Source organism: Salvelinus alpinus, chromosome 22, assembly GCF_045679555.1.
Source record: "Salvelinus alpinus chromosome 22, SLU_Salpinus.1, whole genome shotgun sequence".
NCBI classification, from domain to species: Eukaryota; Metazoa; Chordata; class Actinopteri; order Salmoniformes; family Salmonidae; genus Salvelinus; species Salvelinus alpinus.
In genome coordinates this window covers 31,267,202-31,291,642 of record NC_092107.1, presented here as the reverse complement: position 1 = coordinate 31,291,642, position 24,441 = coordinate 31,267,202, and the positions used below count along the sequence as shown (strand labels likewise).

The 24,441-nt window shown below is 49.2% G+C and overlaps 1 protein-coding gene across 1 annotated transcript in view; it reads left to right on the top strand.

Moving 5' to 3' along the window:
- The window catches only part of LOC139549429 (calsyntenin-2-like), a 668,250-nt gene that overhangs the window by 611,724 nt on the left and 32,085 nt on the right, over positions 1-24,441 (top strand). The window contains exon 11 of the mRNA XM_071359924.1: positions 315-463. Coding sequence (XP_071216025.1) covers positions 315-463 — 149 coding nt within the window. The remainder of the gene's footprint in view (positions 1-314; positions 464-24,441) is intronic.

Sequence of the window (24,441 nt, the reverse complement as noted above, 5' to 3'; positions counted from 1 at the left end):
TATTGGCAGCATAAAGCCTCTTCTGTGAAACTGAGACTCATTGCATCATGTCCACTGGGACCCAGAGCTGTGTCTGAGTGTGTCTGAGCAACACAAGAGGCTTTTGATCCCTGAAACAGAGAAAAATAATGAACACACACTCGTGATGTACACTCAAACACACTCAGTCAGACACACACTTATGTTGTACACACATATTTCGACACACTAAGACACACAATTGTTTCGGTGTGTGTTAAACTGTGGTCAAGTCTGATGTGCTCTCTTTCTCTCTCTCTGTTTTTCTCTGTCTCTCACTTCCCTCTCTCTCTCAGTTCCACTTCAACCCAGCCCAGTCGATCCTGGTGATGGAGGGAGAGGATCTGGAGAACATGAACGCCGCTCTGAGGAAGGTCTCCTACATCAACTCCCGCCAGTTTCCCACACCGGGCATCAGACACCTGCACATCTCAACCTCAGTACAGTACGCAAGGCTCCTTCTACCTTTACCACTGACCGTTACATCATCTCTAGCTGTCTATCTCCTGTATCTCCTGTCCTTCATCCACCTCAGTACATTATGACTGGATAAGGTCTTCTCCCTCCTGTCCTTCATCCACCTCAGTACATTATGACTGGATAAGGTCTTCTCTCTCCTGTCCTTCATCCACCTCAGTACATTATGACTGGATAAGGTCTTCTCCCTCCTGTCCTTCATCCACCTCAGTACATTATGACTGGATAAGGTCTTCTCTCTCCTGTCCTTCATCCACCTCAGTACATTATGACTGGATAAGGTCTTCTCCCTCCTGTCCTTCATCCACCTCAGTACATTATGACTGGATAAGGTCTTCTCCCTCCTGTCCTTCATCCACCTCACATTGTGACTGGATAAGGTCTTCTCCCTCCTGTCCTTCATCCACCTCAGTACATTATGACTGGATAAGTTCTTCTCCCTCCTGTCCTTCATCCACCTCAGTACATTATGACTGGATAAGGTCTTCTCCCTCCTGTCCTTCATCCACATCACATTGTGACTGAATAAGGCCTTCTCCCTCCTGTCCTTCATCCACCTCAGATTTTGACTGAATAAGGTTTTCTCCCTCCTGTCCTTCATCCATCTCACATTATGACTGGATAAGGTCTTCTCCCTCCTGTCCTTCATCCACCTCACATTATGACTGGATAAGGTCTTCTCCCTCCTGTCCTTTAACTACCTCACATTATGACTGGATAAGGTCTTCTCCCTCCTGTCCTTCATCCACCTCAGTACATTATGACTGGATAAGGTCTTCTCGCTCCTGTCCTTCATCCACCTCACATTATGACTGGATAAAGTCTTCTCGCTCCTGTCCATCCACCTCACATTATGACTGGACAAGGTCTTCTCTCTCCTGTCCTTCATCCACCTCACATTATGACTGGATAAGGTCTTCTCCCTCCTGTCCTTCATCCACCTCAGTACATTATGACTGGATAAGGTCTTCTCGCTCCTGTCCATCCACCTCATATTATGACTGGACAAAGTCTTCTCCCTCCTGTCCTTCATCCACCTCACATTATGACTGGATAAGGTCTTCTCGCTCCTGTCCATCCACCTCACATTATGACTGAATAAGTTTTTCTCTCTCCTGTCCTTCATCCACCTCAGTACATTATGACTGGATAAGGTTTTCTCTCTCCTGTCCTTCATCCATCTCACATTATTACTGGATAAGGTCTTCTCCCTCTTGTCCTTCATCCACCTCACATTATGACTGGGTAAGGTCTTCTCCCTCCTGTCCTTTAACTACCTCACATTATGACTGGATAAGGTCTTCTCCCTCCTGTCCTTCATCCACATCAGTACATTATGACTGGATAAGGTCTTCTCGCTCCTGTCCTTCATCCACCTCACATTATGACTGGATAAAGTCTTCTCGCTCCTGTCCATCCACCTCACATTATGACTGGACAAGGTCTTCTCTCTCCTGTCCTTCATCCACCTCACATTATGACTGGATAAGGTCTTCTCCCTCCTGTCCTTCAACCACCTCACATTATGACTGGATAAGGTCTTCTCGCTCCTGTCCATCCACCTCACATTATGACTGAATAAGGTTTTCTCCCTCCTGTCCTTCATCCACCTCAAATGATGACTGGATAAGGCCTTCTCTCTCCTGTCCTTTAACTACCTCACATTTTGACTGAATAAGGTTGTCTCCCTCCTGTCCTTCATCAATCTCACATTATAACTGGATAAGGTCTTCTCCCTCCTGTCCTTTACCTACCTCACATTATGACTGGATAAGGTCTTCTCCCTCCTGTCCTTTAACTACCTCACATTATGACTGGATAAGGTCTTCTCCCTCCTGTCCTTCATCCACCTCACATTATGACTGGATAAGGCCTTCTCTCTCCTGTCCTTTAACTACCTCACATTATGACTGGATAAGGTCTTCTCCCTCCTGTCCTTCATCCACCTCACATTATGACTGGATAAGGTCTTCTCCCTCCTGTCCTTTAACTACCTCACATTATGACTGGATAAGGTCTTCTCCCTCCTGTCCTTCATCCACCTCAGATTTTGACTGAATAAGGTTTTCTCCCTCCTGTCCTTCATCAATCTCACATTATGACTGGATAAGGTCTTCTCCCTCCTGTTCTTTACCTACCTCACATTATGACTGGATAAGGTCTTCTCCCTCCTGTCCTTCATCAACCTCACATTGTGACTGGATAAGGTCTTCTCCCTCCTGTCCATCATCAACCTCACATTATGACTGGATAAGGTCTTCTCCCTCCTGTCCTTCATCAACCTCACATTATGACTGGATAAGGTCTTCTCCCTCCTGTCCTTCATCAACCTCACATTATGACTGGATAAGGTCTTCTCCCTCCTGTCCTTCATCCACCTCACATTGTGACTGGATAAGGTCTTCTCCCTCCTGTCCTTCATCCACCTCAGTACATTATGACTGGATAAGTTCTTCTCCCTCCTGTCCTTCATCCACCTCAGTACATTATGACTGGATAAGGTCTTCTCCCTCCTGTCCTTCATCCACATCACATTGTGACTGAATAAGGCCTTCTCCCTCCTGTCCTTCATCCACCTCAGATTTTGACTGAATAAGGTTTTCTCCCTCCTGTCCTTCATCCATCTCACATTATGACTGGATAAGGTCTTCTCCCTCCTGTCCTTCATCCACCTCACATTATGACTGGATAAGGTCTTCTCCCTCCTGTCCTTTAACTACCTCACATTATGACTGGATAAGGTCTTCTCCCTCCTGTCCTTCATCCACCTCAGTACATTATGACTGGATAAGGTCTTCTCGCTCCTGTCCTTCATCCACCTCACATTATGACTGGATAAAGTCTTCTCGCTCCTGTCCATCCACCTCACATTATGACTGGACAAGGTCTTCTCTCTCCTGTCCTTCATCCACCTCACATTATGACTGGATAAGGTCTTCTCCCTCCTGTCCTTCATCCACCTCAGTACATTATGACTGGATAAGGTCTTCTCGCTCCTGTCCATCCACCTCATATTATGACTGGACAAAGTCTTCTCCCTCCTGTCCTTCATCCACCTCACATTATGACTGGATAAGGTCTTCTCGCTCCTGTCCATCCACCTCACATTATGACTGAATAAGTTTTTCTCTCTCCTGTCCTTCATCCACCTCAGTACATTATGACTGGATAAGGTTTTCTCTCTCCTGTCCTTCATCCATCTCACATTATTACTGGATAAGGTCTTCTCCCTCTTGTCCTTCATCCACCTCACATTATGACTGGGTAAGGTCTTCTCCCTCCTGTCCTTTAACTACCTCACATTATGACTGGATAAGGTCTTCTCCCTCCTGTCCTTCATCCACATCAGTACATTATGACTGGATAAGGTCTTCTCGCTCCTGTCCTTCATCCACCTCACATTATGACTGGATAAAGTCTTCTCGCTCCTGTCCATCCACCTCACATTATGACTGGACAAGGTCTTCTCTCTCCTGTCCTTCATCCACCTCACATTATGACTGGATAAGGTCTTCTCCCTCCTGTCCTTCAACCACCTCACATTATGACTGGATAAGGTCTTCTCGCTCCTGTCCATCCACCTCACATTATGACTGAATAAGGTTTTCTCCCTCCTGTCCTTCATCCACCTCAAATGATGACTGGATAAGGCCTTCTCTCTCCTGTCCTTTAACTACCTCACATTTTGACTGAATAAGGTTGTCTCCCTCCTGTCCTTCATCAATCTCACATTATAACTGGATAAGGTCTTCTCCCTCCTGTCCTTTACCTACCTCACATTATGACTGGATAAGGTCTTCTCCCTCCTGTCCTTTAACTACCTCACATTATGACTGGATAAGGTCTTCTCCCTCCTGTCCTTCATCCACCTCACATTATGACTGGATAAGGCCTTCTCTCTCCTGTCCTTTAACTACCTCACATTATGACTGGATAAGGTCTTCTCCCTCCTGTCCTTCATCCACCTCACATTATGACTGGATAAGGTCTTCTCCCTCCTGTCCTTTAACTACCTCACATTATGACTGGATAAGGTCTTCTCCCTCCTGTCCTTCATCCACCTCAGATTTTGACTGAATAAGGTTTTCTCCCTCCTGTCCTTCATCAATCTCACATTATGACTGGATAAGGTCTTCTCCCTCCTGTTCTTTACCTACCTCACATTATGACTGGATAAGGTCTTCTCCCTCCTGTCCTTCATCAACCTCACATTGTGACTGGATAAGGTCTTCTCCCTCCTGTCCATCATCAACCTCACATTATGACTGGATAAGGTCTTCTCCCTCCTGTCCTTCATCAACCTCACATTATGACTGGATAAGGTCTTCTCCCTCCTGTCCTTCATCAACCTCACATTATGACTGGATAAGGTCTTCTCCCTCCTGTCCTTCATCAACCTCACATTGTGACTGGATAAGGTCTTCTCCCTCCTGTCCTTCATCAACCTCACATTATGACTGGATAAGGTCTTCTCCCTCCTGTCTTTCATCAACCTCACATTGTGACTGGATAAGGTTTTCTCCCTCCTGTCCTTCATCAACCTCACATTATGACTGGATAAGGTCTTCTCCCTCCTGTCCTTTAACTACCTCACATTATGACTGGATAAGGTCTTCTCCCTCCTGTCCTTCATCCATCTCACATTATGACTGGATAAGGCCTTCTCTCTCCTGTCCTTTAACTACCTCACATTATGACTGGATAAGGTCTTCTCCCTCCTGTCCTTCATCAACCTCACATTGTGACTGGATAAGGTCTTCTCCCTCCTGTCCTTCATCAACCTCACATTGTGACTGGATAAGGTCTTCTCCCTCCTGTCCTTTATCCACCTCAGTACATTATGACTGGATAAGGTCTTCTCCCTCCTGTCCTTCATCCACCTCACATTATGACTGGATAAGGTCTTCTCCCTCCTGTCCTTCATCCACCTCACATTATGACTGGATAAGGTCTTCTCCCTCCTGTCCTTCATCCACCTCACATTGTGACTGGATAAGGTCTTCTCTCTCCTGTCCTTTAACTACCTCACATTATGACTGGATAAGGTCTTCTCCCTCCTGTCCTTCATCCACCTCACATTATGACTGGATAAGGTCTTCTCCCTCCTGTCCTTCATCCACCTCACATTGTGACTGGATAAGGTCTTCTCCCTCCTGTCCTTTAACTACCTCACATTATGACTGGATAAGGTCTTCTCCCTCCTGTCCTTCATCCATCTCACATTATGACTGGATAAGGTCTTCTCCCTCCTGTCCTTTAACTACCTCACATTATGACTGGATAAGGTCTTCTCCCTCCTGTCCTTCATCCACCTCACATTATGACTGGATAAGGCCTTCTCTCTCCTGTCCTTTATTAACTACCTCACATTATGACTGGATAAGGTCTTCTCCCTCCTGTCCTTCATCCACCTCAGATTTTGACTGAATAAGGTTTTCTCCCTCCTGTCCTTCATCAATCTCACATTATGACTGGATAAGGTCTTCTCCCTCCTGTCCTTTACCTACCTCACATTATGACTGGATAAGGTCTTCTCCCTCCTGTCCTTCATCAACCTCACATTGTGACTGGATAAGGTCTTCTCCCTCCTGTCCATCATCAACCTCACATTATGACTGGATAAGGTCTTCTCCCTCCTGTCCTTCATCAACCTCACATTATGACTGGATAAGGTCTTCTCCCTCCTGTCCTTCATCAACCTCACATTATGACTGGATAAGGTCTTCTCCCTCCTGTCCTTCATCAACCTCACATTGTGACTGGATAAGGTCTCCTCCCTCCTGTCCTTCATCAACCTCACATTATGACTGGATAAGGTCTTCTCCCTCCTGTCCTTCATCAACCTCACATTGTGACTGGATAAGGTTTTCTCCCTCCTGTCCTTCATCAACCTCACATTATGACTGGATAAGGTCTTCTCCCTCCTGTCCTTTAACTACCTCACATTATGACTGGATAAGGTCTTCTCCCTCCTGTCCTTCATCCATCTCACATTATGACTGGATAAGGCCTTCTCTCTCCTGTCCTTTAACTACCTCACATTATGACTGGATAAGGTCTTCTCCCTCCTGTCCTTCATCAACCTCACATTGTGACTGGATAAGGTCTTCTCCCTCCTGTCCTTCATCAACCTCACATTGTGACTGGATAAGGTCTTCTCCCTCCTGTCCTTTATCCACCTCAGTACATTATGACTGGATAAGGTCTTCTCCCTCCTGTCCTTCATCCACCTCACATTATGACTGGATAAGGTCTTCTCCCTCCTGTCCTTCATCCACCTCACATTATGACTGGATAAGGTCTTCTCCCTCCTGTCCTTCATCCACCTCACATTGTGACTGGATAAGGACTTCTCTCTCCTGTCCTTTAACTACCTCACATTATGACTGGATAAGGTCTTCTCCCTCCTGTCCTTCATCCACCTCACATTATGACTGGATAAGGTCTTCTCCCTCCTGTCCTTCATCCACCTCACATTGTGACTGGATAAGGTCTTCTCCCTCCTGTCCTTTAACTACCTCACATTATGACTGGATAAGGTCTTCTCCCTCCTGTCCATCCACCTCACATTGTGACTGGATAAGGTCTTCTCCCTCCTGTCCTTCATCCACCTCACATTATGACTGGATAAGGCCTTCTCTCTCCTGTCCTTTATTAACTACCTCACATTATGACTGGATAAGGTCTTCTCCCTCCTGTCCTTCATCCACCTCAGATTTTGACTGAATAAGGTTTTCTCCCTCCTGTCCTTCATCAATCTCACATTATGACTGGATAAGGTCTTCTCCCTCCTGTTCTTTACCTACCTCACATTATGACTGGATAAGGTCTTCTCCCTCCTGTCCTTCATCAACCTCACATTGTGACTGGATAAGGTCTTCTCCCTCCTGTCCATCATCAACCTCACATTATGACTGGATAAGGTCTTCTCCCTCCTGTCCTTCATCAACCTCACATTATGACTGGATAAGGTCTTCTCCCTCCTGTCCTTCATCAACCTCACATTATGACTGGATAAGGTCTTCTCTCTCCTGTCCTTCATCCACCTCACATTGTGACTGGATAAGTTCTTCTCCCTCCTGTCCTTTAACTACCTCACATTATGACTGGATAAGGTCTTCTCCCTCCTGTCCATCCACCTCACATTGTGACTGGATAAGGTCTTCTCCCTCCTGTCCTTTAACTACCTCACATTATGACTGGATAAGGTCTTCTCCCTCCTGTCCTTTAACTACCTCACATTATGACTGGATAAGGTCTTCTCCCTCCTGTCCTTCATCCACCTCACATTATGACTGGATAAGGCCTTCTCTCTCCTGTCCTTTAACTACCTCACATTATGACTGGATAAGGTCTTCTCCCTCCTGTCCTTCATCAACCTCACATTGTGACTGGATAAGGTCTTCTCCCTCCTGTCCTTCATCCACCTCAGTACATTATGACTGGATAAGGTCTTCTCCCTCCTGCCCTTCATCCATCTCACATTATGACTGGATAAGGTCTTCTCCCTCCTGTCCTTCATCCACCTCACATTGTGACTGGATAAGGTCTTCTCTCTCCTGTCCTTTAACTACCTGACATTATGACTGGATAAGGTCTTCTCCCTCCTGTCCTTTAACTACCTCACATTATGACTGGATAAGGTCCTCTCCCTCCTGTCCATCCACCTCACATTGTGACTGGATAAGGTCTTCTCCCTCCTGTCCTTCATCCACCTCACATTATGACTGGATAAGGTCTTCTCTCTCCTGTCCTTCATCCACCTCACATTGTGACTGGATAAGGTCTTCTCCCTCCTGTCCTTCATCCACCTCACATTGTGACTGGATAAGGTCTTCTCCCTCCTGTTCTTTAACTACCTCACATTATGACTGGATAAGGTCTTCTCCCTCCTGTCCATCCACCTCACATTGTGACTGGATAAGGTCTTCTCCCTCCTGTCCTTTAACTACCTCACATTATGACTGGATAAGGTCTTCTCTCTCCTGTCCTTCATCCACCTCACATTGTGACTGGATAAGGTCTTCTCCCTCCTGTCCTTTAACTACCTCACATTATGACTGGATAAGGCCTTCTCTCTCCTGTCCTTCATCCACCTCACATTATGACTGGATAAGGTCTTCTCCCTCCTGTCCTTCATCCACCTCACATGATGACTGGATAAGGTCTTCTCTCTCCTGTCCTTCATCAACCTCACATTATGACTGGATAAGGTCTTCTCCCTCCTGTCCTTCATCCACCTCACATTATGACTGGATAAGGTCTTCTCCCTCCTGTCCATCCATCTCACATTGTGACTGGATAAGGTCTTCTCCCTCCTGTCCTTTAACTACCTCACATTATGACTGGATAAGGTCTTCTCCCTCCTGCCCTTCATCCATCTCACATTATGACTGGATAAGGTCTTCTCCCTCCTGTCCTTCATCCACCTCACATTGTGACTGGATAAGGTCTTCTCTCTCCTGTCCTTTAACTACCTCACATTATGACTGGATAAGGTCTTCTCCCTCCTGTCCTTTATCCACCTCACATTATGACTGGATAAGGTCTTCTCCCTCCTGTCCTTCATCCACCTCACATTGTGACTGGATAAGGTCTTCTCCCTCCTGTCCTTTAACTACCTCACATTATGACTGGATAAGGTCCTCTCCCTCCTGTCCATCCACCTCACATTGTGACTGGATAAGGTCTTCTCCCTCCTGTCCTTCATCCACCTCACATTATGACTGGATAAGGTCTTCTCTCTCCTGTCCTTCATCCACCTCACATTGTGACTGGATAAGGTCTTCTCCCTCCTGTCCTTCATCCACCTCACATTGTGACTGGATAAGGTCTTCTCCCTCCTGTTCTTTAACTACCTCACATTATGACTGGATAAGGTCTTCTCCCTCCTGTCCATCCACCTCACATTGTGACTGGATAAGGTCTTCTCCCTCCTGTCCTTTAACTACCTCACATTATGACTGGATAAGGTCTTCTCTCTCCTGTCCTTCATCCACCTCACATTGTGACTGGATAAGGTCTTCTCCCTCCTGTCCTTTAACTACCTCACATTATGACTGGATAAGGCCTTCTCTCTCCTGTCCTTCATCCACCTCACATTATGACTGGATAAGGTCTTCTCCCTCCTGTCCTTCATCCACCTCACATGATGACTGGATAAGGTCTTCTCTCTCCTGTCCTTCATCAACCTCACATTATGACTGGATAAGGTCTTCTCCCTCCTGTCCTTCATCCACCTCACATTATGACTGGATAAGGTCTTCTCCCTCCTGTCCATCCATCTCACATTGTGACTGGATAAGGTCTTCTCGCTCCTGTCCTTTAACTACCTCACATTATGACTGGATAAGGTCTTCTCCCTCCTGTCCATCCACCTCACATTGTGACTGGATAAGGTCTTCTCCCTCCTGTCCTTCATCCACCTCACATTATGACTGGATAAGGTCTTCTCCCTCTTGTCCATCCACCTCACATTATGACTGGATAAGGTCTTCTCCCTCCTGTCCTTTAACTACCTCACATTGTGACTGGATAAGGTCTTCTCCCTCCTGTCCTTTAACTACCTCACATTATGACTGGATAAGGTCTTCTCCCTCCTGTCCATCCACCTCACATTATGACTGGATAAGGTCTTCTCCCTCCTGTCCTTTAACTACCTCACATTATGACTGGATAAGGTCTTCTCCCTCCTGTCCATCCACCTCACATTATGACTGGATAAGGTCTTCTCCCTCCTGTCCATCCACCTCACATTGTGACTGGATAAGGTCTTCTCCCTCCTGTCCATCCACCTCACATTATGACTGGATAAGGTCTTCTCCCTCCTGTCCATCCACCTCACATTGTGACTGGATAAGGTCTTCTCCCTCCTGTCCTTTAACTACCTCACATTATGACTGGATAAGGTCTTCTCCCTCCTGTCCTTTATCCACCTCACATTATGACTGGATAAGGTCTTCTCCCTCCTGTCCTTCATCCACCTCACATTGTGACTGGATAAGGTCTTCTCCCTCCTGTCCTTTAACTACCTCACATTATGACTGGATAAGGTCTTCTCCCTCCTGTCCATCCACCTCACATTGTGACTGGATAAGGTCTTCTCCCTCCTGTCCTTCATCCACCTCACATTATGACTGGATAAGGTCTTCTCTCTCCTGTCCTTCATCCACCTCACATTGTGACTGGATAAGGTCTTCTCCCTCCTGTCCTTCATCCACCTCACATTATGACTGGATAAGGTCTTCTCTCTCCTGTCCTTCATCCACCTCACATTGTGACTGGATAAGGTCTTCTCCCTCCTGTTCTTTAACTACCTCACATTATGACTGGATAAGGTCTTCTCCCTCCTGTCCATCCACCTCACATTGTGACTGGATAAGGTCTTCTCCCTCCTGTCCTTTAACTACCTCACATTATGACTGGATAAGGTCTTCTCTCTCCTGTCCTTCATCCACCTCACATTGTGACTGGATAAGGTCTTCTCCCTCCTGTCCATCCACCTCACATTATGACTGGATAAGGTCTTCTCCCTCCTGTCCATCCACCTCACATTGTGACTGGATAAGGTCTTCTCCCTCCTGTCCTTCATCCACCTCACATTATGACTGGATAAGGTCTTCTCTCTCCTGTCCTTCATCCACCTCACATTGTGACTGGATAAGGTCTTCTCCCTCCTGTCCTTCATCCACCTCACATTATGACTGGATAAGGTCTTCTCCCTCCTGTCCTTTAACTACCTCACATTATGACTGGATAAGGTCTTCTCCCTCCTGTCCATCCACCTCACATTATGACTGGATAAGGTCTTCTCCCTCCTGTCCTTTAACTACCTCACATTATGACTGGATAAGGTCTTCTCCCTCCTGTCCATCCACCTCACATTATGACTGGATAAGGTCTTCTCCCTCCTGTCCATCCACCTCACATTGTGACTGGATAAGGTCTTCTCCCTCCTGTCCATCCACCTCACATTATGACTGGATAAGGTCTTCTCCCTCCTGTCCATCCACCTCACATTGTGACTGGATAAGGTCTTCTCCCTCCTGTCCTTTAACTACCTCACATTATGACTGGATAAGGTCTTCTCCCTCCTGTCCTTTATCCACCTCACATTATGACTGGATAAGGTCTTCTCCCTCCTGTCCTTCATCCACCTCACATTGTGACTGGATAAGGTCTTCTCCCTCCTGTCCTTTAACTACCTCACATTATGACTGGATAAGGTCTTCTCCCTCCTGTCCATCCACCTCACATTGTGACTGGATAAGGTCTTCTCCCTCCTGTCCTTCATCCACCTCACATTATGACTGGATAAGGTCTTCTCTCTCCTGTCCTTCATCCACCTCACATTGTGACTGGATAAGGTCTTCTCCCTCCTGTCCTTCATCCACCTCACATTATGACTGGATAAGGTCTTCTCTCTCCTGTCCTTCATCCACCTCACATTGTGACTGGATAAGGTCTTCTCCCTCCTGTTCTTTAACTACCTCACATTATGACTGGATAAGGTCTTCTCCCTCCTGTCCATCCACCTCACATTGTGACTGGATAAGGTCTTCTCCCTCCTGTCCTTTAACTACCTCACATTATGACTGGATAAGGTCTTCTCTCTCCTGTCCTTCATCCACCTCACATTGTGACTGGATAAGGTCTTCTCCCTCCTGTCCTTTAACTACCTCACATTATGACTGGATAAGGCCTTCTCTCTCCTGTCCTTCATCCACCTCACATTATGACTGGATAAGGTCTTCTCCCTCCTGTCCTTCATCCACCTCACATGATGACTGGATAAGGTCTTCTCTCTCCTGTCCTTCATCAACCTCACATTATGACTGGATAAGGTCTTCTCCCTCCTGTCCTTCATCCACCTCACATTATGACTGGATAAGGTCTTCTCCCTCCTGTCCATCCATCTCACATTGTGACTGGATAAGGTCTTCTCCCTCCTGTCCTTTAACTACCTCACATTATGACTGGATAAGGTCTTCTCCCTCCTGTCCATCCACCTCACATTGTGACTGGATAAGGTCTTCTCCCTCCTGTCCTTCATCCACCTCACATTATGACTGGATAAGGTCTTCTCCCTCCTGTCCATCCACCTCACATTATGACTGGATAAGGTCTTCTCCCTCCTGTCCTTTAACTACCTCACATTATGACTGGATAAGGTCTTCTCCCTCCTGTCCATCCACCTCACATTATGACTGGATAAGGTCTTCTCCCTCCTGTCCATCCATCTCACATTGTGACTGGATAAGGTCTTCTCCCTCCTGTCCTTTAACTACCTCACATTATGACTGGATAAGGTCTTCTCCCTCCTGTCCATCCACCTCACATTGTGACTGGATAAGGTCTTCTCCCTCCTGTCCTTCATCCACCTCACATTATGACTGGATAAGGTCTTCTCCCTCCTGTCCATCCACCTCACATTATGACTGGATAAGGTCTTCTCCCTCCTGTCCTTTAACTACCTCACATTATGACTGGATAAGGTCTTCTCCCTCCTGTCCATCCACCTCACATTATGACTGGATAAGGTCTTCTCCCTCCTGTCCATCCACCTCACATTGTGACTGGATAAGGTCTTCTCCCTCCTGTCCTTTAACTACCTCACATTATGACTGGATAAGGTCTTCTCCCTCCTGTCCATCCACCTCACATTATGACTGGATAAGGTCTTCTCCCTCCTGTCCTTCATCCACCTCACATTGTGACTGGATAAGGTCTTCTCCCTCCTGTCCTTTAACTACCTCACATTATGACTGGATAAGGTCTTCTCCCTCCTGTCCATCCACCTCACATTATGACTGGATAAGGTCTTCTCCCTCCTGTCCTTTAACTACCTCACATTATGACTGGATAAGGTCTTCTCCCTCCTGTCCATCCACCTCACATTATGACTGGATAAGGTCTTCTCCCTCCTGTCCATCCACCTCACATTGTGACTGGATAAGGTCTTCTCCCTCCTGTCCTTTAACTACCTCACATTATGACTGGATAAGGTCTTCTCCCTCCTGTCCATCCACCTCACATTATGACTGGATAAGGTCTTCTCCCTCCTGTCCATCCACCTCACATTATGACTGGATAAGGTCTTCTCCCTCCTGTCCATCCACCTCACATTATGACTGGATAAGGTCTTCTCCCTCCTGTCCATCCACCTCACATTGTGACTGGATAAGGTCTTCTCCCTCCTGTCCTTTAACTACCTCACATTATGACTGGATAAGGTCTTCTCCCTCCTGTCCATCCACCTCACATTATGACTGGATAAGGTCTTCTCCCTCCTGTCCATCCACCTCACATTATGACTGGATAAGGTCTTCTCCCTCCTGTCCATCCACCTCACATTGTGACTGGATAAGGTCTTCTCCCTCCTTTCCATCCACCTCACATTATGACTGGATAAGGTCTTCTCCCTCCTGTCCATCCACCTCACATTATGACTGGATAAGGTCTTCTCCCTCCTGTCCATCCACCTCACATTATGACTGGATAAGGTCTTCTCCCTCCTGTCCATCCACCTCACATTATGACTGGATAAGGTCTTCTCCCTCCTGTCCATCCACCTCACATTGTGACTGGATAAGGTCTTCTCCCTCCTTTCCATCCACCTCACATTATGACTGGATAAGGTCTTCTCCCTCCTTTCCATCCACCTCACATTGTGACTGGATAAGGTCTTCTCCCTCCTGTCCTTTAACTACCTCACATTGTGACTGGATAAGGTCTTCTCCCTCCTGTCCTTTAACTACCTCACATTATGACTGGATAAGGTCTTCTCCCTCCTGTCCATCCACCTCACATTGTGACTGGATAAGGTCTTCTCCCTCCTTTCCATCCACCTCACATTATGACTGGATAAGGTCTTCTCCCTCCTGTCCATCCACCTCACATTATGACTGGATAAGGTCTTCTCCCTCCTGTCCATCCACCTCACATTGTGACTGGATAAGGTCTTCTCCCTCCTTTCCATCCACCTCACATTATGACTGGATAAGGTCTTCTCCCTCCTGTCCATCCACCTCACATTATGACTGGATAAGGTCTTCTCCCTCCTGTCCATCCACCTCACATTGTGACTGGATAAGGTCTTCTCCCTCCTGTCCATCCACCTCACATTATGACTGGATAAGGTCTTCTCCCTCCTTTCCATCCACCTCACATTATGACTGGATAAGGTCTTCTCCCTCCTTTCCATCCACCTCACATTATGACTGGATAAGGTCTTCTCCCTCCTGTCCTTTAACTACCTCACATTATGACTGGATAAGGTCTTCTCCCTCCTGTCCATCCACCTCACATTATGACTGGATAAGGTCTTCTCCCTCCTGTCCATCCACCTCACATTATGACTGGATAAGGTCTTCTCCCTCCTGTCCTTTAACTACCTCACATTATGACTGGATAAGGTCTTCTCCCTCCTTTCCATCCACCTCATATTATGACTATCTACCTTTTTCCCACCTCAGTCCAGTTTAACCTACAGTAGCTACAGTTGAAGTCGGAAGTTTACATACACCTTAGCCAAATACATTTAAACTCGGTTTTTCACAATTTCTGACATTTAATCCGAGTAAAAAATCCCTGTCTTAGGTCAGTTAGGATCACCACTTTATTTTAAGAATGTTAAATGGCAGAATAATAGTAGAGAGAATGATTTATTTCAGCTTTTATTTCTTTCACCACATTCCCAGTGGGTCAGAAGTTTACATACATTCAATTAGTATTTGGTAGCATTGCCTTTAAATTGTTTAACTTGTGGCAAACGTTTCGGGTAGCCTTCCACAAGCTTCCCACAATAAGTTTGGTGAATTTTGGCCCAATCCTCCTGACAGAGCTGGTGTAACTGAATCAGGTTCGTAGGCCTCCTTGCTCGCACACACTTTATCAGTTCTGCCCACAAATGTTCTATAGAATTGAGGTCAGGGCTTTGTGATGGCCACTCCAATACCTTGACTTTGTTGTTCTTAAGCCATTTTGCCAAAAATTTGGAAGTGTGCTTGGGGTCATTGTCCATTTGGAAGACCCATTTGCGACCAAGCTTTAACTTCCTAACTGATGCCTTGAGATGTTGCTTCATTATATCCACAAAATGTTTCCTGCCTCATGATGCCATCTATTTTGTGAAGTGCACCAGTCCCTCCTGCAGCAAAGCACCCCCACAACATGATGCTGCCACGCCCGTGCTTTACGGTTGGGATGGTGTTCTTCGGCTAGCAAGCCTCCCCCTTTTTCCTCCAAACATAATGATGGTCATTACGGCCAAACAGTTCTATTTTTGTTTGATCAGACCAGAGGACATTTCTCCATAAAGTATGATCTTTGTCCAAAGGTGCAGTTGCAAACCGTAGTCTGGCTTTTTTTATGGCGGTTTTGAAGCAGTGGCTTCTTCCTTGCTGAGCGGCCTTTCAGGTTATGTCGATATAGGACTCGTTTTACTGTGGGTATAGATACTTTTGTACCTGTTTCCTCCAACATCTTCACAAGGTCCTTTGCTGTTGTTCTGGGATAGATTTTCACTTTTCGCACCAAAGTACGTTCATCTCTAGGAGACAGAACGCGTCTCCTTACTGAGTGGTATGACGGCTGCGTGGTCCCATGGTGTTTATACTTGCATACTATTGTTTGTACATATGAACGTGGTACCTTCAGGCGTTTTGAAGTTGCTCCCAAGGATGAACCAGACTTGTGGAGGTCTAATATTTATTTTCTGAGGTCTTGGCTGATTTCTTTTGATTTTCCCATGATGTCAAGCAAAGAGGCACTGAGTTTGAAGGTAGGCCTTGAAATACATCCACAGGTACACCTCCAATTGAATCAAATTATGTCAATTAGACTACCAGAAGCTTCTAAAGCCATGACATAATTTTCTGGAATTTTCCAAGCCTTTTAATTAAAGGCACAGTCAACTTAGTGTATGTAAACTTCTGACCCACTGGAATTGTGATACAGCGAAATATAAGTGAAATAATCTGTCGCTGAACGATTGTTGGAAAAATTACTTGTTTCATGCACAAAGTAGATGTCCTATCCGACTTGCCAGAACTATAGTTTTTTAACAAGAAATGTGTGGAGTGGTTGAAAAATTTGTTTTAATGACTCCAACCTAAGTGTATGTAAACTTCCGACTTTAATTATATATCTGTGTGCATTTAGTTCTCTCTCTCTTTCCTCCCTCTCCATCTCTCTCTTTGTCCTCCCTCTCCATCTCTCTCTTTCCTCCCTCTCCATCTCTCTCTTTGTCCTCCCTCTCCATCTCTCTTTGTCCTCCCTCTCCATCTCTCTCTTTGTCCTCCCTCTCCATCTCTCTCTGTCCTCCCTCTCCATCTCTCTCTGTCCTCTGTCTCTCTCTCTGTCCTCCCTCTCCATCTCTCTCTGTCCTCCATCTCTATCTCTCTCTCTCTGTCCTCCGTCTCCATTGCTCTCTTTCTGTCCTCCGTCTCCATCGCTGTCTTTCTGTCCTCCATCTCCATCTCTCTCTTTCCGTCCTCCCTCTACATCTCTCTTTCTGTCCTCCGTCTCATCTCTCTTTCTGTCCTCCGTCTCATCTCTCTTTCTGTCCTCCGTCTCCATCGCTGTCTTTCTGTCCTCCATCTCCATCTCTCTCTTTCCGTCCTCCCTCTACATCTCTCTTTCTGTCCTCCGTCTCCATCTCTCTTTCTGTTCTCCCTCTCCATCTCTCTCTTAATGGGATATTTTTCCTTTCTTCTCTCTGTTTTCTCCTGAGTTTTCTCCGCACTCTTTTTGTCTTCTCACTCCGTTCTCCCCGTCTTCCTCTCATCTTTCTGTGATCTGTGAGTGTAAACTAGTCTCAACACCTTCTCACTGTCAACACACAACAACAGCACAACTCATTTGAGTACATCTCACACTCACTCGTGTAGCTAGTTAGCTACCCCCTCTCCTCCTCTTCCTCTTTCTCTCCCCTCTTCACTTCTTTTGTTCTTTAATCCACCACTCTCTCTGTTCCACATCGCCTCCTGGGGCAGGTTTTTACATTTTCATGTTATTTATTAATAATTCTGTCTGGGTTTTGCCAGAGGACAGCGAGAGAGAGAGAGACAGAACGAGGCTGGATGGTATTGTATAACAGCCATCCCTGGCGGGCTGTGGTGAATATTCATAGCAGGTTTAAATATGTGCAGCCCCCCACAGCTCAGCCCTGGAGGGGTGTACTCCGCCCCCTATTGGGTTCGACGCAGGGCTGCGGGCCCACCCCTTCAGCTAGCCTAGCAAGGAAGGGGGGGCAGGAAGAGGAGGGGTCGACTGGGCTGCAGGCACACCAATTAGAAATGAATACATTATGCTAACTATGCTTAAGCTTGTGTATTTCTCGATGTTGTTTAATGAAGTTTCCGGGTTGTGTGTAGGCGGGTGGCTGGGACTGTGGTACGCAGGCTATCCAGTGGTCTGCACTGCCTGTGAACCTTGTTGCTCTCCAGCTGTTGCTCACAAAGAGAGGGGCTGGTAGTCGTCCAGGACAAGCTTTGATAACAATAATGTGTAAATCAGAAGGCATTGATGAATCTAAACAGAATTCATTTAAAACAATATCCAGTAAACAGGCCGGCAGAGCAGACTGTCTATTAGGCCACAGCCAAAACACAAGCTCCTCCTGAGGAATGCTGCTATTTGCTGGAAATTTCCCCGCAAGTGGCACCATTGTAAACAAATAAATAGAGTCGTTCATTAATTACTTAAAATACACTTAAGCGTGTTTTCAATTTAATAATGCAATTACTGCAGCCATCAGGAACAAGTAACTAGTGTTTATCTATGCAGGGCCTTTATTCTACTTTGTCACATTTTCTTTAATTCATTTGGCTGGGGTCCAAGTACTCACCGTGGCCCGCCCACGCTAAGTCTCCACGCTCCACTGTCTCTGCCTCCTCTCCACAGCAATACCCTGCCGCTCCACTGTCTCTGCCTCCTCTCCACAACAATACCCTGCCGCTCCACTGTCTCTGCCTCCTCTCCACAACAATACCCTGCCGCTGCACTGTCTCTGCCTCCTCTCCACAACAATACCCTGCCGCTCCACTGTCTCTGCCTCCTCTCCACAACAATACTCTGCCTCCTCTCCACAACAATACCCTGCCGCTCCACTGTCTCTGCCTCCTCTCCACAACAATACTCTGCCTGCTCTCCACAACAATACCCTGCCGCTCCACTGTCTCTGTCTCCTCTCCACAACAATACCCTGCCCCTCCACTGTCTCTGCCTCCTCTCCACAACAATACCCTGCCGCTCCACTGTCTCTGCCTCCTCTCCACAACAATACCCTGCCCCTCCACTGTCTCTGCCTCCTCTCCACAACAATACCCTGCCGCTCCACTGTCTCTGCCTCCTCTCCACAACAATACCCTGCCGCTCCACTGTCTCTGCCTCCTCTCCACAACAATACCCTGACGCTCCACTGTCTCTGCCTCCTCTCCACAACAATACCCTGCCGCTCCACTGCCTCTGCCTCCTCTCCCCAACAATACCCTGCTCCTCCACTGTCTCTGTCTCCTCTCCACAATAATACCCTGCCGCTCCACTGTCTCTGCCTCCTCTCCACAACAATACCCTGCCGCTCCACTGTCTCTGCCTCCTCTCCACAACAATACCCTGCCGCTCCACTGTCTCTGCCTCCTCTCCACAACAATACCCTGCCGCTCCACTGTCTCTGCCTCCTCTCCACAACAATACCCTGCCGCTCCACTGTCTCTGCCTGCTCTCCACAACAATACCCTGCCGCTCCACTGTCTCTGCCTCCTCTCCACAACAATACCCTGCCGCTCCACTGCCTCTGCCTCCTCTCCACAACAATACCCTGCCGCTCCACTGTCTCTGCCTCCTCTCCACAACAATACCCTGCCGCTCCACTGTCTCTGCCTCCTCTCCACAACAATACCCTGCCGCTCCACTGCCTCTGCCTCCTCTCCCCAACAATACCCTGCTCCTCCACTGTCTCTGTCTCCTCTCCACAACAATACCCTGCCGCTCCACTGTCTCTGCCTCCTCTCAACAACAATACCCTGCCGCTCCACTGTCTCTGCCTCCTCTCCACAACAATACCCTGCCGCTCCACTGTCTCTGCCTCCTCTCCACAACAATACCCTGCCGCTCCACTGCCTCTGCCTCCTCTCCACAACAATACCCTGCCGCTCCACTGTCTCTGCCTCCTCTCCACAACAATACCCTGCCGCTCCACTGTCTCTGTCTCCTCTCCACAACAATACCCTGCTCCTCCACTGTCTCTGCCTCCTCTCCACAACAATACCCTGCCGCTCCACTGTCTCTGCCTCCTCTCCACAACAATACCCTGCCGCTCCACTGTCTCTCCCTCCTCTCCACAACAATACCCTGCCGCTCCACTGTCTCTGCCTCCTCTCCACAACAATACCCTGCCGCTCCACTGTCTCTGCCTCCTCTCCACAACAATACCCTGCCGCTCCACTGTCTCTGCCTCCTCTCCACAACAATACCCTGCCCCTCCACTGTCTCTGCCTCCTCTCCACAACAATACCCTGCCGCTCCACTGTCTCTGCCTCCTCTCCACAACAATACCCTGCCGCTCCACTGCCTCTGCCTCCTCTCCACAACAATACCCTGCCGCTCCACTGTCTCTGCCTCCTCTCCACAACAATACCCTGCCGCTCCACTGTCTCTGCCTCCTCTCCACAACAATACCCTGCCGCTCCACTGTCTCTGCCTCCTTTCCACAACAATACCCTGCCGCTCCACTGTCTCTGCCTCCTCTCCACAACAATACCCTTCCGCTCCACTGTCTCTGCCTCCTCTCCACAACAATACCCTGCCGCTCCACTGTCTCTGCCTCCTCTCCACAACAATACCCTGCCGCTCCACTGTCTCTGCCTCCTCTCCACAACAATACCCTGCCGCTCCACTGTCTCTGCCTCCTCTCCACAACAATACCCTGCCGCTCCACTGTCTCTGCCTCCTCTCCACAACAATACCCTGCCGCTCCACTGTCTCTGCCTCCTCTCCACAACAATACCCTGCCGCTCCACTGTCTCTGCCTCCTTTCCACAACAATACCCTGCCGCTCCACTGTCTCTGCCTCCTCTCCACAACAATACCCTGCCGCTCCACTGTCTCTGCCTCCTCTCCACAACAATACCCTGCCGCTCCACTGTCTCTGCCTCCTCTACACAACAATACCCTGCCGCTCCACTGTCTCTGCCTCCTCTCCACAACAATACCCTGCCGCTCCACTGTCTCTGTCTCCTCTCCACAACAATACCCTGCCGCTCCACTGTCTCTGCCTCCTCTCCACAACAATACCCTGCCGCTCCACTGTCTCTGCCTCCTCTCCACAACAATACCCTGCCGCTCCACTGTCTCTGCCTCCTCTCCACAACAATACCCTGCCGCTCCACTGTCTCTACCTCCTCTCCACAACAATACCCTGCCGCTCCACTGTCTCTGCCTCCTCTCCACAACAATACCCTGCCGCTCCACTGTCTCTGCCTCCTCTCCACAACAATACCCTGCCGCTCCACTGTCTCTGCCTCCTCTCCACAACAATACCCTGCCGCTCCACTGTCTCTGCCTCCTCTCCACAACAATACCCTGCCTCTCCACTGCCTCTGCTTCCTCTCCACAACAATACCCTGCCGCTCCACTGTCTCTGCCTCCTCTCCACAACAATACCCTGCCGCTCCACTGTCTCTGCCTCCTCTCCACAACAATACCCTGCCGCTCCACTGTCTCCGCCTCCTCTCCACAACAATACCCTGCCGCTCCACTGTCTCCGCCTCCTCTCCACAACAATACCCTGCCGCTCCACTGTCTCTGCCTCCTCTCCACAACAATACCCTGCTCCTCCACTGTCTCTGCCTCCTCTCCACAACAATACCCTGCCGCTCCACTGTCTCTGCCTCCTCTCCACAACAATACCCTGCCGCTCCACTGTCTCTGCCTCCTCTCCACAACAATACCCTGCCGCTCCACTGTCTCTGCCTCCTCTCCACAACAATACCCTGCTCCTCCACTGTCTCTGCCTCCTCTCCACAACAATACCCTGCCGCTCCACTGTCTCTGCCTCCTCTCCACAACAATACCCTGCTCCTCCACTGTCTCTGCCTCCTCTCCACAACAATACCCTGCCGCTCCACTGTCTCTGCCTCCTCTCCACAACAATACCCTGCCGCTCCACTGTCTCTGCCTCCTCTCCACAACAATACCCTGCCGCTCCACTGTCTCTGCCTCCTCTCCACAACAATACCCTGCCGCTCCACTGTCTCTGCCTCCTCTCCACAACAATACCCTGCCGCTCCACTGTCTCTCCCTCCTCTCCACAACAATACCCTGCCGCTCCACTGTCTCTGCCTCCTCTCCACAACAATACCCTGCCGCTCCACTGTCTCTGCCTCCTCTCCACAACAATACCCTGCTCCTCCACTGTCTCTGCCTCCTCTCCACAGCAATACCCTGCCGCTCCACTGTCTCTGCCTCCTCTCCACAACAATACCCTGCCGCTCCACTGTCTCTGCCTCCTCTCCACAACAATACCCTGCCGCTCCACTGTCTCTGCCTCCTCTCCACAACAATACCCTGCCGCTCCACTGTCTCTGCCTCCTCTCCACAACAATACCCTGCCGCTCCACTGTCTCTGCCTCCTCTCCACAACAATACCCTGCCGCTCCACTGTCTCTGCCTCCTCTCCACAACAATACCCTGCCGCTCCACTGTCTCTGCCTCCTCTCCACAACAATACCCTGCCGCTCCACTGTCTCTGCCTCCTCTCCACAACAATACCCTGCCGCTCCACTGTCTCTGCCTCATCTCCACAACAATACCCTGCCGCTCCACTGTCTCTGCCTCCTCTCCACAACAATACCCTGCTCCTCCACTGTCTCTGTCTCCTCTCCACAACAATACCCTGCCGCTCCACTGTCTCTGCCTCCTCTCCACAACAATACCCTGCCGCTCCACTGTCTCTGCCTCCTCTCCACAACAATACCCTGCCGCTCCACTGTCTCTGCCTCCTCTCCACAACAATACCCTGCCGCTCCACTGTCTCTGCCTCCTCTCCACAACAATACCCTGCCGCTCCACTGTCTCTGCCTCCTCTCCACAACAATACCCTGCTCCTCCACTGTCTCTGCCTCCTCTCCACAGCAATACCCTGCCGCTCCACTGTCTCTGCCTCCTCTCCACAACAATACCCTGCCGCTCCACTGTCTCTGCCTCCTCTCCACAACAATACCCTGCCGCTCCACTGTCTCTGCCTCCTCTCCACAACAATACCCTGCCGCTCCACTGTCTCTGCCTCCTCTCCACAACAATACCCTGCCGCTCCACTGTCTCTGCCTCCTCTCCACAACAATACCCTGCCGCTCCACTGTCTCTGCCTCCTCTCCACAACAATACCCTGCCGCTCCACTGTCTCTGCCTCCTCTCCACAACAATACCCTGCCGCTCCACTGTCTCTGCCTCCTCTCCACAACAATACCCTGCCGCTCCACTGTCTCTGCCTCATCTCCACAACAATACCCTGCCGCTCCACTGTCTCTGCCTCCTCTCCACAACAATACCCTGCTCCTCCACTGTCTCTGTCTCCTCTCCACAACAATACCCTGCCCCTCCACTGTCTCTGCCTCCTCTCCACAACAATACCCTGCCGCTCCACTGTCTCTGCCTACTCTCCACAACAATACCCTGCCGCTCCACTGTCTCTGCCTCCTCTCCACAACAATACCCTGCCGCTCCGCTGTCTCTGCCTCCTCTCCACAACAATACCCTGCCGCTCCACTGTCTCTGCCTCCTCTCCACAACAATACCCTGCTCCTCCGCTGTCTCTGCCTCCTCTCCACAACAATACCCTGCCGCTCCACTGTCTCTGCCTCCTCTCCACAACAATACCCTGCCGCTCCACTGTCTCTGCCTCCTCTCCACAACAATACCCTGCCGCTCCACTGTCTCTGCCTCCTCTCCACAACAATACCCTGCTCCTCCACTGTCTCTGCCTCCTCTCCACAACAATACCCTGCCGCTCCACTGTCTCTGCCTCCTCTCCACAACAATACCCTGCTCCTCCACTGTCTCTGCCTCCTCTCCACAACAATACCCTGCCGCTCCACTGTCTCTGCCTCCTCTCCACAACAATACCCTGCCGCTCCACTGTCTCTGCCTCCTCTCCACAACAATACCCTGCCGCTCCACTGTCTCTGCCTCCTCTCCACAACAATACCCTGCCGCTCCACTGTCTCTGCCTCCTCTCCACAACAATACCCTGCCGCTCCACTGTCTCTGCCTCCTCTCCACAACAATACCCTGCCGCTCCACTGTCTCTGCCTCCTCTCCACAACAATACCCTGCCCCTCCACTGTCTCTGCCTCCTCTCCACAACAATACCCTGCCGCTCCACTGTCTCTGCCTCATCTCCACAACAATACCCTGCCGCTCCACTGTCTCTGCCTCCTCTCCACAACAATACCCTGCTCCTCCACTGTCTCTGTCTCCTCTCCACAACAATACCCTGCCCCTCCACTGTCTCTGCCTCCTCTCCACAACAATACCCTGCCGCTCCACTGTCTCTGCCTCCTCTCCACAACAATACCCTGCCGCTCCACTGTCTCTGCCTCCTCTCCACAACAATACCCTGCCGCTCCACTGTCTCTGCTTCCTCTCCACAACAATACCCTGCCGCTCCACTGTCTCTGCCTCCTCTCCACAACAATACCCTGCCGCTCCACTGTCCCTGCCTCCTCTCCACAACAATACCCTGCCGCTCCACTGTCTCTGTCTCCTCTCCACAACAATACCCTGCTCCTCCACTGTCTCTGCCTCCTCTCCACAACAATACCCTGCCGCTCCACTGTCTCTGCCTCCTCTCCACAACAATACCCTGCTCCTCCACTGTCTCTGCCTCCTCTCCACAACAATACCCTGCCGCTCCACTGTCTCTGCCTCCTCTCCACAACAATACCC